Genomic DNA, 18,271 nt, shown 5'->3' with positions numbered 1-18,271 from the left:
CACCTCATGGCTGCTTGGACAGGAGGTCCTGAGGTCCCTTTCATGGTGAAATTTCCCATTTTTAAGTTCACGTTATTTTAATATGATTGAGAAGATCTCAGTTGTTTGTGGTTTTGGAAAGAACATGGTGTAGAAAATATATTAAGTATATGAACTATTCATCAGTTTTACTTATCTTCAATCAGGCCCATGTATTGTCACTAAAGAAAGGACATTTCTATCCCTACACTCGGTACAATAACTCAGTTTGCAATGAAGGCCTCATGAAGCAATGTAGCATCTTCTGGGAAGCTTAAGAGTACCCTCTGCTGGCTCTACTTGGAAGTTGCAAAAGTGTGCGGCACAAGCTACTGAAATAGCGCTGTAGAGATAGGCTCCTTTCCTGGTGCAGCACAGCTGTGCATCTCTGCATGGGGCAAACAGCTGTGTAGCAACATTTATCATCTACAAAGAGAATGCCTGGAGCAACATCGAACTGTGATTATTACAGACTTCTCTTTCCCAAGCAACGGGAATTCCAGAGCTGTCATCCCATTAGGATGGCTGCCTTGTCAAACAGCCTGTCAAACACCATCTGCGTGAAGAGCTTTAACATAAAATAAGACTTATTCTGGGGACACTGTTTATTTTGTATGAACAATGTGTAGTGAATTGATAAGAGAATTATGTCCTAAAAGATAGAACAGCTTGTGTCCTAATGACTCATCTGTCTCTCTTGTGAGCCAACAGGAAGTTTTTCCAACTTTTCCAGTTCACACAGTAATTTAATTTCTTGTTGCAACTTTGAAATTAGATAGGAAGAATTTATGTTAACTGCTGAAGAAAAAATTGAGAACTATATATACCACAATGTATAAATATAACAAAAGAAAGCTATGAAGTACTGAAACAGAAAGGTGATTATTAATTTATATGGCTCAAGAAGTACATTTGCATATAACTAACTGTGACAGTACCTTTTAAATACACAACCATTTAGATTTATAGTTACAAAAATAGATACAGAAAGGAAAATGAGGCTTAATACTCCTGGACTAAAGCATTAAAGTGTACCAAAATATTGCTATTGATGTGGATACTAAGCCACACTAGTCTGAGAGTGGCTTTGTACACTTGATCACTTCTCACTTTCCCCAGTGATGTGAGATCTATTTACTAAAGCTGGGCAGCCAAAGCTAAGCTTTCTATCATAAAGACCCTGGGAAGCACACTTGTACAGAAAGAATTCTGAATTAATTTCTCAAGCCCAAGCAAGCTAAAGTGGACTGAAACTACATCCTTCACTTCACACATGGTTTATGGTTGGCCATTTCCTTTGGGAAACATTTTATGTTAAAGTCTCAGTTACTGTTTTCTAAACGATAGGTTTTAGCCTTCTTTGCTTCAGTGCTTGAAAATATGAAAATGTGTTATTATCCAGATCAGAACTAAAAGAATAAAAAATAAATTAAAATGAAAGTAAGCTAAAAAAAATCCCCTTATTATTTATGTTAGATACTGTAGATCAGTCTCAGTTCTTTGAAACACTTCCTCCTCCACCTTTTGCAAGGCAAAGCTCTTGCAGAGTACCATCTTCATTGTTTGCATATTGCCTTAAACAAATGAGGCTATAAGCACAGCTGCATGCAAGATGGTATTTGTTTTGCCAGTCATTAAAAATAACTACTATAAAGAGTACCTGACAATACATTTTGATACATAAAACCAAAGGGAATGATTGAAAAGATATTGCATCAATTTTGTAACTTGGTATGTTTTCAGATGTCACAAACAACAATCCCAGTTGGCTTTGTTGGGCAAAAATAAGATGACCCACAAGGTCCCTCTGGTTAGAAGATCAAATTGCCTATTCACATACCCACTTTTGAGCAGTCTTTCTTACTGTAGAAAAAATACATACAGACCATCTTATTTATTTGGTTGGGTACACGTTCCTCCTCCTGATCTCACCACTAATTTTCATTTCATTTTATTTATTTATTTATTTATTTTTAACTTAGAAATATTGAAGAGAAACAACGTTAAAAAAATGAAACTTGAAATAACTTCTTTCTTACAGCCATGCACAACAGGCAAGAATAACAGGACCCAAACTGGAGTCTTAGAAGATACCTAAAAATTAATGTGAAACTATTCAGTTTAAAGTGTGTGTGCCCCCCCTCCCATATATACATAGGAGTGAATGAGGTGTGGAAATAGGGCAGGTGACCAGGTGACCCCAGAGGAATACAGAGATACTGTCTAAACACGAAAAGATGGGGTCAAGAAAGTCAAAGACTATCCGGAAGTAGAACCAGGTAAGGAATTTGAAGAACAAGGGCTACTACAGGCCTATCTACAGCAAATATGTAAGCAGAAAGTGAAAGGTGACAGAAAATTGCCTGCTGCTGAACAATTGGGTATTGGGTGACAGGACACAGAAAAGGCCAAAGTAATAAGTGACTTCTTTGCTTTGGTCTTTACTGGCAATATTTGTTTTCAAGATTCCCAAGCCTATGTCAATATCTGGAATAAGGAAGACACCTGAAAGAGGATCAGATTAGGAAACATTTCAACAAACAGTCATACACTAGTCCATTGGGTCTGATGGGATGCACACAAGGCTAGCCAATGTTCTTGCAAAGCTACTCTTAATCATCTTTGAAAAGTGATAATTGGAAAAGGTGCCTAAGGACTTGCAGAAAGTAAATTCTACAACAAAACAAGCTTGATGGACGCGCACAGAGCACTGGATGTTGTTTACCTTGACTTTAAGCAAGGTCTTTCACACTGTCCGTTGACATCTTCACTGATAAATTCAAACATAAGCTAGATAAACAGATAATGATGTGGACTGAAAACTGGCTGAACTGCCTGGCTCAGAGGGTTGTGATCAAAGATGCAGCACTTAGTTATCACAGAATCACCAAGGTTGGAAAAGACCTAAATGATCGTCCAGACCAACCATTCACCTATTACCAGTATCTCCCACTAAACCATGTCTCTCAACACAACATCCAGTCATCCCTTGAACACCCCCAGGGTCGGTGACTCCACCACCTCTCTGGGCAGTCCATTCCAGTGCCTGACCACCCTTTCTGAGAAGTAATATTTTCTAATGTCCAGCCTGAGTCTCCCCTGCTGCAGCTTGAAACCATTCCCTCAGGTCCTATCACTAATGACATGAGATAAGAGGCCGACCCCCAGCTCACTACAGCCTCCCTTCAGGAAGTTAGAGAGCAATAACATCTCCCCTGAGCCTCCTCCAGGCTGAACATTCCCAGCTCCTTCAGCCGCTCCTCATAAGGCCTGTGCTCCAGACCCCTCACCAGCTTTGTAGCCCTCCTCTGAACGCGTTCCAGGGCCCCAATGTCTTTCTTGCAGTGAGGGCCCCAAAACTGGACACCATACTCAAGATACAGCCTCACCAGTGCTGAGTACAGGGGGACACAATCCTCTGCTCCTGCTGGCAACACTGTTTCTGATGCAAGCCAGGATGCCATTGGCCTTCTCAGCCACCTGGGCACACCATCGGCTCACGTTCAGCCGACCATCAATCAATAGCCCCAGGCCCATTTCCTCTACACAGTCTTCCAGCCACTCCGCCCCAAGCCTGTAGCGTCACTCGGGGTTGTTGTAGCCAAAGTGCAGGATGCAGCATTTGGTCATGTTGAACCTCATCCCATTGGCTTCAGCCCAGCTCTCCAGCCTGTCCAGATCCCTCTGTAGGGCCTCGCTACCCCCAGGCAGATCCATGTTTCCAGCCAATTTGGTGTCATATGCAAACTTACTGAGGGTGCACTCGATGCCCTCATCCAGGACATTAATAAAAATTTGAAGAAGACAGGCCCCAGCACCAACCCTTGGGGAACACCACTCGTGACCGGTTGCCAGCTGGCTTTAACTCCATTCACCACCACTCTCTGAGCCCGGCTGTCCAGCCAGCTCCTTACCCAGCCAAGAGTGTACCTATTCAAGCCAGCTTCGGCAGGAGAATACTGTGGAAGACAGTGTCAGAGGCTTTGCCAAAGTCTAGGTAGACCACATCAAAAGCCTTTCCCTCATCCACCAGATGGATCACTAGATCACAGAAGGAGATCAGGTTGGTCAAACAGGACCTGCCCTTCATGCACCATGCTGGCTAGGCCTGATCCCCTGGATCAGGGTCTGTATGACATGGGTCTGTAAAGGTGGCATTTCCCAGGGGTTGATCCTGAGGCCCATATTAATACCTTCATTAATGACCTGGAGGATGGAACAGGACCCACTCCTGGCAAGTCTGCACACAACACAAAACCAGGAGTATTAGCGGACTGACCAAATGGTTGTGCGCCCTTCAGAGGGACCTTGACAAAACAAAGAAACTGGCCAACATGAACATCCTGATGCTCAACAAAAGGATTTTTTTTTTATTTATTTATTTTTTTTTGGTAGTTCTTTTTAATGCACTCATTCCATGATTCTCTGAGCAACGTTAAGGTTTTCAGTGCATGGATTTCTCAACATACTAATAATGGTCTCTCTGAATTTCCAGATCTCATAAACTAAGCTTGAACATCAATTTTGGACACTATACTAAGAAAAATAAGAGAATCTGTTTCACTTCCGTTATTATAGCTAAACTGACAGAAAAAGAGCAAAGACTTTTTCAAACATTAAGACTACCAATTCATTGAGAAATTAAGTAATTTCATTACTTCATGGTCAGTTAAATGCTGAAGGGTGACAGGCAGCTTGACACAAAAAAACTTCACATTTGGACATGAAATAAGGTTAAAAACCAAAAATTTGAGTAATGCATGTAGTATTTTTGTGGTACATTGCAGTTTCTGCATGGAGGAATTCAATGATACACCTTTGCTCCACATGTACTTCCATGTTAGATACCACTCTGTCAAACTGTCCCTCTGCTGCCATCTATTACATGACAACAAAACATAACAGCATGTTGGTGCAACCTCTACTGCCATACCACCAACACTTACCTCTGATGCTGTAGGCCAACATAATAAAATAGGAAGCACTACTTTCAGAGCAGCCCTCATTTTACCGTGACCAGCATCTTGACAAATTTCTTGTTCCTGGAAGGTGTCTCCATCTAAGTCCAATATGAATCTTCTGTAGGGTTCAATTATAACCTAACAGAGAACCTTTCTGTACAGTGCTTGGAAACTTATGAGTAGTGTACTTCCCACCTTCCATGCTCATTTTGAGATGATGAGAAAAAGGAAAAAAAAAATAATAAAAATAAAAATTAAGAGCCCACTTCTCATTATATTCACATTGGAGGGCCAAAAAACCAATATTCAGTCAGAACAATTCTTAGTTCTGACTTTTAAAATGAAGTGCAATTATGGTCTGAAGCAGTAAAGCAAGGATACAGAACAAAACAAGACTGACTCTAGAAACTCAGCAGTGCAGCAGCATACTTACTGTTAGACGTCTATGAAATATGTAGCTCAGTAAACATGGCCACAAGGGTACGCTGCTGGTTTAAGGACAACCTGTTGTCCACCAGGACCCTCAGGTCCTTCTCCTCAGAGCTCCTCTCCAGCAGGTCATCCCCTAACCAGTCCTGATGTATGCAGTTATTCCTCCCCAGGCGCAAGACTCTACGCTTACTCTTGTTAAACCTCATCAGGTTACTCCCTGTGTAAACCTCCAGCCTTTCCAGGTCTCGTTGTATGGTAGGACCTTTGTACTTTCATTTACCTGAGGGTACTGTTGAAGGTTTCTTGACAATAACATCTTCACTGTCAAGCTTATACTATGTTCTTTTTATCAGCATTCTATACTACCTCATCATGCTCCCAGTATCTACCACTTCCAGACTCTACTCACTTCTATCTAAACTTAAAACGCTGCAGCAGGCTGGTCCTTGCTTTATTTACAGCTTTGATGGTCCCGCAGAACAGCACAATAATTTTAGCTCTAATACTTGCCTAGGGACAATGTGGGAATGTATTTCATGCTATACTTATTAGCTTTATTTCCAAAATGGCAAAAGAAACAAGATAAATTGTTTGTAATATGCTTGCTCTGAAAAAGACGAGAAACTACTACCTGCAGCAGTAGATGGTAGTGGAAACTAAGATTTCATCACTTTCAGAGTTCACTCGCATAACAACTCTGAGATATGGACTGCCAGTATTAGCCAAGCTTACTTTTCATCTCTTTATAATTTTATACACTTAATGCGAGTATCTGGAAGAAAGATATGCCTACCTGCCTTTGGAAAGCTATTTGACATTATTTTCCTCTAAGAATTACATTTCCCCCCAAAAATGTACACTCTGGCACAACTTACAAAAGGCATCCAGCGCTGAACAGAAATACAGAGCTTATCACAGTATCACAGTCTCATGCGGGTTGGAAGGGACCTTAGAGATCATCGAGTCCAACCCCCGGGATTCGAGCCTCCTGTGTAGCAGAGTGGCACTTCTACCACTTGCGCCACAGGGGGGATTCGAACCCTGGGCCCCAGTGTTGCAAGCGGCATTCCTACCACTGCGCCACTGGAGGCGCCAATAAGGCTTATAAGGTTCTGTATTTTTTTTTAACCTCTTCCACTGTCCAAACAAAAAGCAGACATGACCACACAGCAAGGTACTAACATTTTAAAAATTTTAAGGCACATTCCAACAAAATAAACTTTTATTGAATGCAGTAGTAGGCATTCTAATTTAAGGGAACAGTGTTTTTCTTCCCCTCAAAGAGATCTCCTCTTTCACAATTTATAAATGCTGTATTTCAGTTACAGAAATATTTCTCACGTCAAAAAAGATGATTCAGTTTCGATTTTTTTTCTTGAATTATGAAGTGCAACTAAGTCCTTCCAAAAAAAGATGATAATTACCAGTAGGCACTAGAATGAGAAACCTTCAATTTCTTTACTACTGTTGGGTGCAATTTATGTTAATTCAAATACTTACCCATCTAGACTGTTGTTCTTAGAGAACTATATAAAAAGTGGCATTTAAGAATAAAGAAATGCAGCTTAAAGAGCAGTTTATCACCTTTAAAAAAAACAAAAACCTTAATGGTAGCCTGCATGTTTAATACCATTCCCACAGTATGTCAGCTAGCACAGGCTTAGTCCAATAATTTAGAACTTGAGAACAGGAATGTCTTTTGGTTCTGAATGCAGATCATAAGTCCTCATGTCCCGTATGTGAAGGCTCAGTTGCTTCAGTCTCCATTTCCTCTCCTGTGAAATTAGGTATTGTTAGAACACAAAAATGAGTATGTACTATTAACTACATCACAGCTTTTTAAATGAAGAATTTTTAAAAGGGAAACCCCAAATCAACATATTTTACAAGACCAAACAAGGCATAAAGTCATATAAAAGAGTTATTTGCACCAGCAAGCCCATGCTAATGAAATTTTTACCAGAAGCAAACAAAAGATTCAAGCACACTGGTTTCACAGTGGTAGTGAAAGATAAAAGCAGTACAGCTACTTCCATTTCAAACTTTTCCACAGGACCTCCCATAAGACATTCAGATATTTCAACATAAAAAGCAAGAATTACTCAGAATCATGTTCTATATTGCAGAGCGCATGGTTCAGATGTCAAAACAGCCCTTAAAAAACAGAGCAGCTTTATCATGTGGTTAACAGCATCACTACAAGAAAACGTTAGTTCACACTGTAACTTGTTCATTGTGCTTTTACTTTCATAAAGTGTCAGGCCACATTAAAATCATAGTTATGCAGCTTTCATGCATGCAAATATTCAGCAGATGTTACCATGCATTTTCAAGTTTTTTCATTTGTTTTTGAAAAAGGACTAATAAGAACAGTAAGTACAGAGTGAAGTTAAATGAAAGACCTTAAAGGGCAATACTGTATAGTACTGCAAAGATCTTCACAACTTCATTAATGAAAGATTCACCAGTTCTGATTCTTGTGCGTTCTGTGTACATTCAGATAAAGCCTCTAAGTCATAATTAATAATGAAGAAAAAAGCAACGAGGCAGGCAACCTTGCTTTTGTGGTAGTAGTGATCTGTTAGTTCACATTAATGAAACCTAGTGACTTACAAACATAACCTTCATTTAAACAAAATACAACATGGGAACATGACGTTTAAAAAGCACCCATTTTTGAGCAAGAAAACATGCATGCCAGAATACACGGCCAACTGCAACAACCTGAGACAGACTAGAGCTTTAGAAAGATAATAAGTTACACAGAATAATTTACAAGTGGCAAGATCATTAGTCAGAAACACACCTCCATCTATGTATATATTTAAAAATTTGTCATTAGAAAGTCACTTGCCTGTTTTTACAGTTTGAACACATGTTCCATCCTTATCTTCAAACCCTTCTGAACATACACACTTATAACTACCTGGAGTATTAACACAGTCTTCATTCTCCTTCGTGCATACCTTTTCTGAAAGGTTACACTCATCTATATCTAGAGACAGGATAGAGAGAGGAAAAGAAATTAACAAGTCCATTGCTGTGGTTTTGTTATATAAGTTAGTTATGCTCAAACAAAATTCCATCTCAGGACACTTCCACCATAGCAGTTAATTGCTTACTAAAGACACTGAATAGCAGAATGCTGCTGCAACAGATTTGACTCCTACTGAAGTAAATTTTTACTAAGGTAAAAATTTGCCATATTTCAGACTGCTTCAGACTTATTCAGACAAAAACATTTTATGTTTTGCAGGTCTTACATCAGGAAATCAATTAAACTACAGCATTCATCTTAACCTACTGCAGATTTCCCATTGTCACTTTCTGTCCATGCCACCAAGGTGCAACAAAACAGAAGGGATCTTGTAAATACTTCACCATCACAGTTAAAAGCTATTTAAGATTGTGTACCCTATTCTCTCCCACACTGAGAAGCTTTGATTGCCCTCTTACTTCATGTGTTACAATTCACTGCAAATTATTATCACTGGAATTTGGACACTAATGGATCCAAAAAAAAGACTGTACTGCATACTGTCTTTTCTGTAAAATAAATGACTACAGACAGACTTCTAGTGAAGTGATATGTAGCTGACAGTATTTGTGCATTTGTTTCTGGAATTGGCTACAAAATAATTTTATCTTTTTGTTGGAAAGTTTCAGCTTTAAACTTTATCATGCATATTAGCTTAACAAAATAAAAAAAAACCCAAAAACATTATAGAATCTTTACTGCTAATATCACAACAACTAGAATTATTCTGATAGGTTTGAAACCTGAATCATACTGAAGTGAAAGTGCTTTAACAGCTTCTCAATGTGACTTAACAGTGTGTTGACTGGCACCTAGCTATATCCTGTTCAATCCACCAACCTGTACACTTCTCATCTTCCTTCGTGTATCCAGATGCGCAGGTCTTACACTTGTCAGAACCTTCTCCTGTGCAACCTACACAGCTAGCATCACATGCTAAAGAAAATATTTCAAGCATCAAAATTATGTTATTATACTTCAGTTTTAAAATTACACTTCAGTTTTAAAATAACCCCTCCCTTAAAGTCAGCCAGTATACCCACACTTCAGATAAAATAATTAAATATAAAAATTCAACTATCTCAGTCTTAAAATAACACCCTTGAAATCAGTCAGATTACCCAGACAAGAAAGAGCCATAAAAGTCTCACCTTACTCACATGACAGGTCTAAAGCCTCATCCTCCCTAAGCCCAGACAGAATCAGACCACATGGTACTAAATGCCTTCTCTAGCATACTATTAAGATTCTAGACAGTTTACTATACAAGCAGATCAAAACAAAACCTTTGCATGAGAAAGATCCATCTGTGTTCAAACAATACTGCTCATCTTTGCAAGGAGAAGAGGCACATTCATCTAAATCTGTAATATAAAGAGCAAAAAGTTACCTGAAATAGTAGTCACAATTAAAAAGACAGATTAATATTCAAATGCTATACTTAAGATATCATGTAATAACTGGCCCACAAAAGCTATAAGCTTGAAAAGAATTGAGAACAATCACTACAATGAGCTTATCTTTAGGTAATGCAATTGCAAATAAAGTAACACGATAATTTAGTTACTGTTTTCTTCAGTATAAAGTTATATTAACAAATGAAAACTGTGATCTGCAGAAGCTGTTCTGTGATGACAACAACAGATGTATCAGAAATTCAAGAGATGGAGTTAAACAAAGCTTCCAGGATACCTGCCATCCTTGTAATTTTCAAGTCAGTGTTACACTATCTGCATAAAAAGCATAAATACAGGCAAAACTGAGTACCCTTCTGAAATACTGTATGGGAAATCACATCTTGAACCACTAACTAATCAACTGAGGCGAGTGTTGGGTCAGCTGTGGGAGCACAGGTGAGAGTAATCTAGCTGTGCTCCCGGAAGGGGTGGACTTTGACTCCACCTCCTCTGAGACCTCATTTAAGGGCTTACCACCACTGAGGCAGCATCTCTTGGAGACTGCTCCCCAGTGGAGACTGTCTCAGCTTTCCAGTCAAGGTATCAACATTGCTGAGTTTTCTTTTGCTAATAACCTTTGGCTATTTACCACCGTCTTGGTCAATACCTTTACAATTAGCTACCCTTACAAATACTTTGATTACTCTATCCTGTCAGACCAAACTACGGAACTTTTAGAAGTATTTACTAAGAAAAACAAGAAAAAGACAACAAGAAATTCACACAACTAAAGCCCATCGTTTTCCACAAAGAGCAAACTGAAAAATAAAACAAAGTTATGGACCAAACCAGCCAAGCCAAAACAGTTTTACCCAGAAAGTTAAAATATTCTGGTCTTGTAAATTCAAGGAAAGAGCACAATGGTATTCATTACTGAAAAAGATTTGGTTTAAAAAAAGCTATTTCAGTTGTAGTTGCTGCCAACATGATTCCTTTTAACTTATTAACTGGCTTGTACTTTAACAGCTGCAATGTGGAAAAAAAGGAGCTGTATAGAAGACGGTAATAGAGTACTTTAAGAACTTCTTACTGTGTTCTACCATTGACAAGGCAGGTGTTGCATTAGCAGCAATTCAAATCTTAATTCACATTAACACATTACAAAAGAAGTTATATTTACATAACTTCTAATATAATGCTTCCAGACACTATTGTAAATGTATTCTGCTAGTTTGATGTGATCAGTTTGCTATGGCATATTTCATGTACTCATGACTGTTACTTAATTTGAGTGAATGTGTTACTCTCACATTACTGCAGTCCTGCAGTTTTTCCTTAAATGTTCCGTATATATCTCCCAAGATAGAAATACTGAGCTAGAAACTGGTGATCAGTGGGGAAGAAATACCACATTGCTCCCACGTGAAACAAGTTTGGAAATGAGAAACTACAAATGTAGAAACCTAAGCCAATGGATTTCATAGAACACGCTCATAAAAATACTATAAAACTTCATGCAATCTAATTTTATCAGCCAGTGTTGCTGCAAAACCTACTTTAAGTGTAGTAAGCATTACTCACCCACACAAGCCGCTTCTTCATTTTTGATCCAGCCTTCTTTACAGTCTTGGCAGTCCTTGTTACTTGAACCAGTACAAGTTTTACAAGCAGTGTGGCAGGCTGAGATGACAGAAAACCACAATGTGAGCTATGTTGAGAGATTCCAATATGAGTTAATGCTTATGCATTCTCAAAGAAAAACTTATTTAGGATTTACTAGAAACCATCCTGTTTTAGTAGTCTGAGTCCTGGATTCGCAAGATTAAAACTTGACTTTGTGGAGATATAATTCACAAAAGGGCAGCTCTGTCCTACCAAAAGTACAGGAAGCCAAACCTGGCTACTACAGATTCCTTCATCATTTAAAATGGAGTGTCATGCAATTATACTGACAAAAAGTATGTTCAGTTTCTGAAATATCTGGGAAGATCAAGAACAAGCCAGCACCCATTTATACTGTTCTCAAATAATTTCATTTGCAGCTGCCTATTAAGCCAATGCGTGAAGCAATACTACTCTTCAGAAAACAACAAAACACACCATAAATCCAGCTGACTGACTGCATGTTATGTCATAATATAAAACAAACTAAATGGAAGAATTACTAGATGAAGAAATAATATAAAAAAATAAATAAATCTCACCATCAGGATTCAGTTGCTACAGAATCTTATTCAAAACATAAAAATAGCTGAAAAAAGGTAACATATGATATGTACAGCCTGATGAACTGTTTCATAATTGAGCTAAAATGTATTTAATTGGAATCAACACAGTCTTTAGTACTGATGTGCAGTTTCCATGCCTATTTAATCCAGCTACGTGTATTTGAGACATGAGGTGAAACCAGCCGTTAAAATAGTTCACAATGCAGCTCTAAGAGATTATTCTTTTATACCATTGACTCAAAGCTTGCTGAAGGACACAGATGAACAAGCCCAAGCAAGTCCTGGTCAAGGGTTGAGAAATCCTTCCTCTGAGGGACACAGATGGACAAAGCCAGGGGAAATAAGAGAGAGAGAGAGAGAGAGAGAGAGAGAGAGAGAGAGAGAGAGAGAGAAACTGCAGATGAATGTCTAGGAAGCAACCTTTTGTGTGGGCTTATCTTGAGGAAGATGGCCATCTCAGGGGGCGCTGCACATGACTCTTACCCAAACACCCAGGAATTTCACATAAGCAGGAAAAAGGGAGGATAAAAGAGGGATTACCAAGCATGACATTAGGTTTTCTGACATCAGATTCCTCGCAACACGAACAAGAGAGGTTTTTGGACATCAGGTTCCTCACGAACTGAGACCTGCACACTGAAGATGTCTGCATTCTGAAGGTGTCTCCCATCAGATCCCTCACTATGGAAGTCCTGCTAACTAATGGACTCTCCTGGACCTGCTACCTGAATCCTGCTGCCTGCTCCTGGACTTACCCTGCAGCTCTTTCTTGCTACCCACTTGCTTCCCAAGGCTGGCCACTCTGCTGCTGCTCTCCCCCCCTGCACTTTTGCCTTGGACCATCAGAACGTCTTGCAACGGGACCACTGCTGGATCCTGGCAGTGACTATCCCTGCTTTATGCAATTCTTGCCTTTTTCTATCTTCTCTATCACCTACCTTCCCTTCCTAATCACCCTGATTAAACTTTGTAATAAACTGGTAGGACCAATATTTGAACTGTTGTTTTCTAATTTCATGCTGGGTATACATACACCAAAGTACCTCTTCTCCCTCCTATAAATCGGAGTGAAATAACAGCCACTTCTGTCCAAGATTTTTGTCCAATACCTTAAGGGATTAAAGAAACAGCACAAAATTGATTCTTGGTCTTCTCTCACAACAGAAATGAATTCTGCTTCTTAAGGAGAAAAAAAAAGAGAAAAAAAGAAAAAAGGAAAGAGAGGAAGGAGGAATAATACACAGGGTAAAAATCAAAATTAGTCTAGGTAAGAGACTTACAGAATTCTCAGAATTCCATAAGCATGACTGACAAGTCCTCCATGGTTAAACCTGAGTAATCAAAGACTATTTTCCCATAACTACTTAAAGTTATTACGCTTACCTGTTTAAATTGTTTCTACCTTGTCTGCCAAAAAATAAAGAGAAGATGGAAGACAAAGATCTTATCAGTTGCCAATGATTTTATTACCTGTACAAACTGAATGCGTGTCATTTCTCAAGCTACTGTAGTAACCATTAGAACAGTCCATACAAAATTCTCCTGTGTATTCCTTGTTGCAGCTACATGTGCCATCTCCACCTCGGGTACCATCACCATCACAGTGGCCATTTCCATGGCAAGGTCTTTCTGATCCACCACGACAAGCTCAAAAGGATCAAAATATTTTTGAAATCAGGTGTAAAAGGAAATAACTTCTTATTCTTAGCCACAACCTCCCCACACACCCCCTTCTGCATAGACAGTACAGCAGAAAAATATATACCTATAACTGTATGCCATTTCCAAATCTTTATCCCCGGAGAGCAACCAAAATACTAGGATATCTATCTAAGAATACAGAGGAACTTGGAACAGTCTCCGGGGAAATTTAGCTATAAATTTCATGACTTAGAATGTTATCTATTTTTATAGCTTATGGGATAAAGCTGGTGTCTTTATTTATTCCACGTACCTAAGAATGGTCAAACTGCAGCTGGAAGAACCTACCAATAATCTCATAGATCAACACCAGGAATTAACACTAAATTTTTAGCAATTGCCAAATAAGACACCAAAGCTAAACTCTAACAACATGCAAAGTTTTACAGATTTATAATCCATACAAATTTCAGTGGCCAAAACACTTTCTTTCTCTTCTATCAGACTTCACTTCTAACCAAGCATGTTCCCACCTGTTTCTGCCACTCCTTTTTCAACTCATCCTTATTTATGATTATTATTTTTTTGTTTAATCCCCAATAATGTTTTGGATGATTTGTCTTTCTTTAACTCATCTGAGAACTGCTCTTTACATACCTTCTGAAACGGTATCTAAACAGACTTACTACTCAGCAGCTGCTGTCTAAAGCCAAATATCATACTTCATATGTCCATATTATTAAGCAAGTGAAAAAGTGCTTCAAAAGAAAAATTACCAAGGCAATCTGGTCCATAAGTTCCAGGTGGGCAACAAACTTCTAAAGTTTCTATGCAAAACCACTTAAACAAATCGGGATATTTCTTCTTTCTGCATATGAAAGACAGTCATTTATCAATAAAAAGAACAAAGATTTTTAACAGTTAACTTAAACAACTGAATGTCCACGCTCTCAACCATAATCTATTGCACGTTACACAAGATTAGGAGCTTCTCTTCTGAAGTGACCTTATTTCAGGAACCAATTGCTTAAAGTCTTCTAACTTTAGGCATTGTTAAAAAAAAATAACCTTCTAAACTGAAATACTATTACCTGATTCCACATGTTTTTATTTACAAGAAAAGTGGAATAAGAGTAATCAACAAAATGACTTTGGTGCATTCTTGATATCTCCTTCCACTTTTTTCTTTTTTTCCTTAGGGTATGTTTATATAAAATTCAGACATGTGCATTTACGTATTTCTCTTAAATATAATAGTTGTCTTAAAGACAAGTATTGTATTTACCTCAGAAAGACGATAAAAGAAGATACTAACATTTGCTCAAATTACTGTGAACCTGACTTCTTGGTAAGATGCATATTAAAATTCCTGTTCTTTTTTGCCATGAATCAAGGAATATTTAGGAAGTTTTTTGTTTGTTTGTTTGTTTGTTTTTTTTAAATGTATTAAGAAGTAATAGTTATGCATTACTTCAGCACTAGAATATATCCTCAATAAACAATATAAGCACTAAGTATTACTTTACAAGCAGGCACAGTATCTGCTACATTTACACTTCCAACTTACAACACTGTAGAGGTTAAAAGTGACCTCTAAAAACCACCTAGACCAACTCCTCTGCTTAAGTAGGATCTCTACAGTAGGTTGCAAAGGAAAAGTATCTAGACTGGTCTTGAATATCCCCACAGAAGACAACTCCACAACCTCTCTGGGTAGTTCTGTCATGCTTACAGTAAAGAAGTTTTTTCTCATCTTCAATTTCCTCTGCCCATTGTCCTTTGTTGTCATTGAGCATCACCAAAAAGAACTTGGCCACACACACACTGACACCTGGCCTTAGATAATTATATACATCAATAAGATCCCCTCTCAGTCTTCTCCAGGCCCCTCATTATCTTTGTGGCTCTCCTCTCTCCAGTAGTTCCCCATCTTTCCTGAACTGCCCAGATGTGGACTCACCAGGGCAGAGTAGAGGGGGAGGATCATTTCCATTGACCTGCTGGCCACACTCTTTCTAATGCACCCCAGGATATCATTGGCCTTCGTGGCCACAAGGGCACAGTGCAGGCTCATGGTCAACCTGATGTCTACCAGGACACCTGGGTCCTTCTGTTTAGAGCTCCCTTCCAGCAGATCAGCCCCTAACCTGTACAGACACACGTAGTTATTCCTCCAATACGGCAGACTCTACACTTGTCCTTGCTGAAACTCATCAGGTTCCTCTCCACCCAACTCTCTAGCCTGTCCAGGTCTCACTGTGTCAGTCACTCCTCCCAGTTTTGGATCATCACTGAATTTGCTGAGGGTGCATTCCATCCCTTCATCCAGGTCACTGATGAAGATGCTGAAAGAGACTGTACACAGTACCAACCCCAGCTCCTTAATCTACACAGGGTGATCCCCACCACAATTCATTCAGTACCACTTCCTGAAAAACATGCATTCCTGTACTAAACGGAAGGATGGAAACTACCTGGGGTCTGGAAAAATCCTGGTCTAGCATCTTGCAAACTTAAGCTACAGCACTAACATGACACAAATAACACTAACTTAATGAATTTAAAATCACTGAATAGAGAAATTATTATTAATTGTTGAGCAAAAAAAAAAAAAAAAAAAAAGTCCTCTGAGGTTTTCTTCTCATCCAAATTGTATTTAGATGTTGTGCAACAAAACCCTACTTCCATTCAGAGGTGGCTGCAATTAGCAGCCCTGAATAAACTTAATTTGGAACATATAGCTCAGGGTCACGTCATGATAGCTCTTGGAATCTCCATAGCTAACTACATTTCCCAACTGTCAGAAGAATTAAGTGGACTTGCACACTTTTCATCTCTGTGCTACAACTAACATACTCCTACTGATCAGGCACAGAATATAGCATTAGTATTTTGCCCTCTTACGTATTTATCAGCACAAAGATCTACACTCAAAAAAGATACTTACAGTTTGAACCACCATTTCTCTATATGTTCCTCATGCTCTTCTACCATGTTGTTACATTCAAAGTTACTGCTGTCGCAGAGATTCTCCGTGATCTCTACAAGTCGAATTTCACTACAAGAGAAGGAAAGTCATGAGTTTAATTTGCTGTTTAATTTGGCACCACACAAAGCACAGAAGCGAGACCTGCAGCCTAGAATATTTTATCAGTTGAAAGTGTGTTCTGAACCAGCTCGAAGACAGAATAAATATTACAATAAAGACCTAGTTCACTTCACTGTAACTATGAAGATTGTGTTTACTATGTAGCCAGACTGTAGGTTTACCAGATTTTTCTACCAAATTCGACAGTAATTTTTAGATATTGCTAATACCTGACACAAGCTCATAAAGTTCAGAAAATCTACTCCTGCTCTTCAGTGTTCCAATTAAAATTACAAACCCAGTTTGAAATTCGAAAGAAAGATGCCAGATCATTTCTCTCCATAATCAAACACATACACAAAGCAGTGCAGCAACCTGACACTCTTTCATTTTGCCATTTGGTACTGAAATAGCAAACGGTGAATTCCAGGGAGCGGTTACTGCTTTAATTGTAAAACAAGACTGGCACTACACCAAGATGAAGTCCACGCTGTTTAGGACAATCAATAAAGCATCATGGGTCACAAATAAGGGACGTCAGTCTTTATGAAGCGCAGACACAACATAACCTGCCGTATTTCAGTCAGTGTGGATTCATGATTTGGACACATGAGGCTTTAGCTCTGGTGTTTAAGCACCAGATTAGCACTGGTTCTGTAAAGGCATGCACAGGATACATAACCCAACCAAAGGAGCGCTGAGGAGCTCACCTGGACTCGTACTTGGACAGAGTCTTCTCCTCCCAAGCAGTGTTTCCACCACCAAAATTCTTCTTCGCCGTATCTGCCAACCCCTGGAAAATTAACAGCACCAACAAAATCTAAGCAGCAGTTCGTGTTTCCAACACAAGTTTAGGGCAGCAATATCTGCTTACGTGATGTCACAGTCACTTCAGCAAAGCTCTGAGGCAGCTGATCAAATCGATAAGCAACAAGTGAAGGAGCAGAGGTGATGGCAGCACTCGAGGCCGCAGGTGACAGCACGGGGCTGCGGGGGGCGGTGCTTCCCACTCACCTGTCAGAACCTGCGGACACCCACCGGCATTACAGCACCAGCGGAGCCCGAGCCCACCCGGGCCCTGAGCTGGTGCTCCCAGCGGCTCCCGAGCGCGGAAAGAGCCGCGAGGTCTGACGAGGGTCCCGCCTGCACCGTACACCCTGCACCCTGTACCGTACACCCTGCACCCTGCCCTCATCCCCGCCGCCCACCTGGTTGAACCTGTCCACGATGCCCCTGCAGGTGGAGCACGCCAGGCGCCGCCGCTCACCGGCGCCCATAGCAGGGGGAGGCGGCAGCAACAGCAGGAGGAGCAGCGCGGCGCACAGTGCGGCCAACGGCGAGCGAGGCGTGACGCCGGGCCCCATGGCGAGCGCGGCGCTGCAGGACGATGGGCCAGGCGGCCCGGCCGCGCTCCCAGCCCGGCTCAGCGCGGCCCCGCGGCACCGCCTCGCCCCGCCCCCGGCCCCGCA

At 40.0% G+C, this 18,271-nt stretch overlaps 1 protein-coding gene across 1 annotated transcript; it reads right to left on the bottom strand.

Annotated features, from left to right (window-relative positions):
* Nucleotides 1-6,615: 6,615 nt before the first annotated feature.
* CRELD2 (CRELD disulfide isomerase 2) lies at nt 6,616-18,243 on the bottom strand. The gene is made up of 10 exons (XM_015852047.3): nt 18,011-18,243; nt 17,513-17,595; nt 16,662-16,772; nt 14,491-14,582; nt 13,544-13,720; nt 11,427-11,525; nt 9,735-9,812; nt 9,289-9,384; nt 8,266-8,406; nt 6,616-7,186 (listed from the first exon to the last, which is right to left on the bottom strand). The coding sequence occupies exons 1-10, from the start codon at nt 18,164-18,166 to the stop codon at nt 7,128-7,130; spliced, it is 1,092 nt and encodes a 363-aa protein (XP_015707533.2). The 5' UTR covers nt 18,167-18,243; the 3' UTR covers nt 6,616-7,127.
* Between the last annotated feature and the right edge of the window lie 28 nt (nt 18,244-18,271).

This window comes from Coturnix japonica, chromosome 1 (assembly GCF_054131305.1).
Source record: "Coturnix japonica strain WE chromosome 1, WE-NBRP24, whole genome shotgun sequence".
Taxonomy (NCBI): Eukaryota; Metazoa; Chordata; class Aves; order Galliformes; family Phasianidae; genus Coturnix; species Coturnix japonica.
Note: the sequence above shows the minus strand (reverse complement) of the source record. Positions and strands in the feature narration are given on the sequence as shown.

Excerpts from the sequence above, each read along its gene's own strand:
- CRELD2 (XM_015852047.3), bottom strand. The coding sequence starts at position 18,166 with ATGGGGCCCGGCGTCACGCCTCGCTCGCCGTTGGCCGCACTGTGCGCC. Across the intron at positions 9,813-11,426 it reads TGAAGAAGCGGCTTGTGTGG|ATTTAGATGAATGTGCCTCT; the intron begins GTGAGTAATGCT and ends TTTATATTACAG. Across the intron at positions 7,187-8,265 it reads TGTTCAAACTGTAAAAACAG|GAGAGGAAATGGAGACTGAA; the intron begins GCAAGTGACTTT and ends CTAATTTCACAG.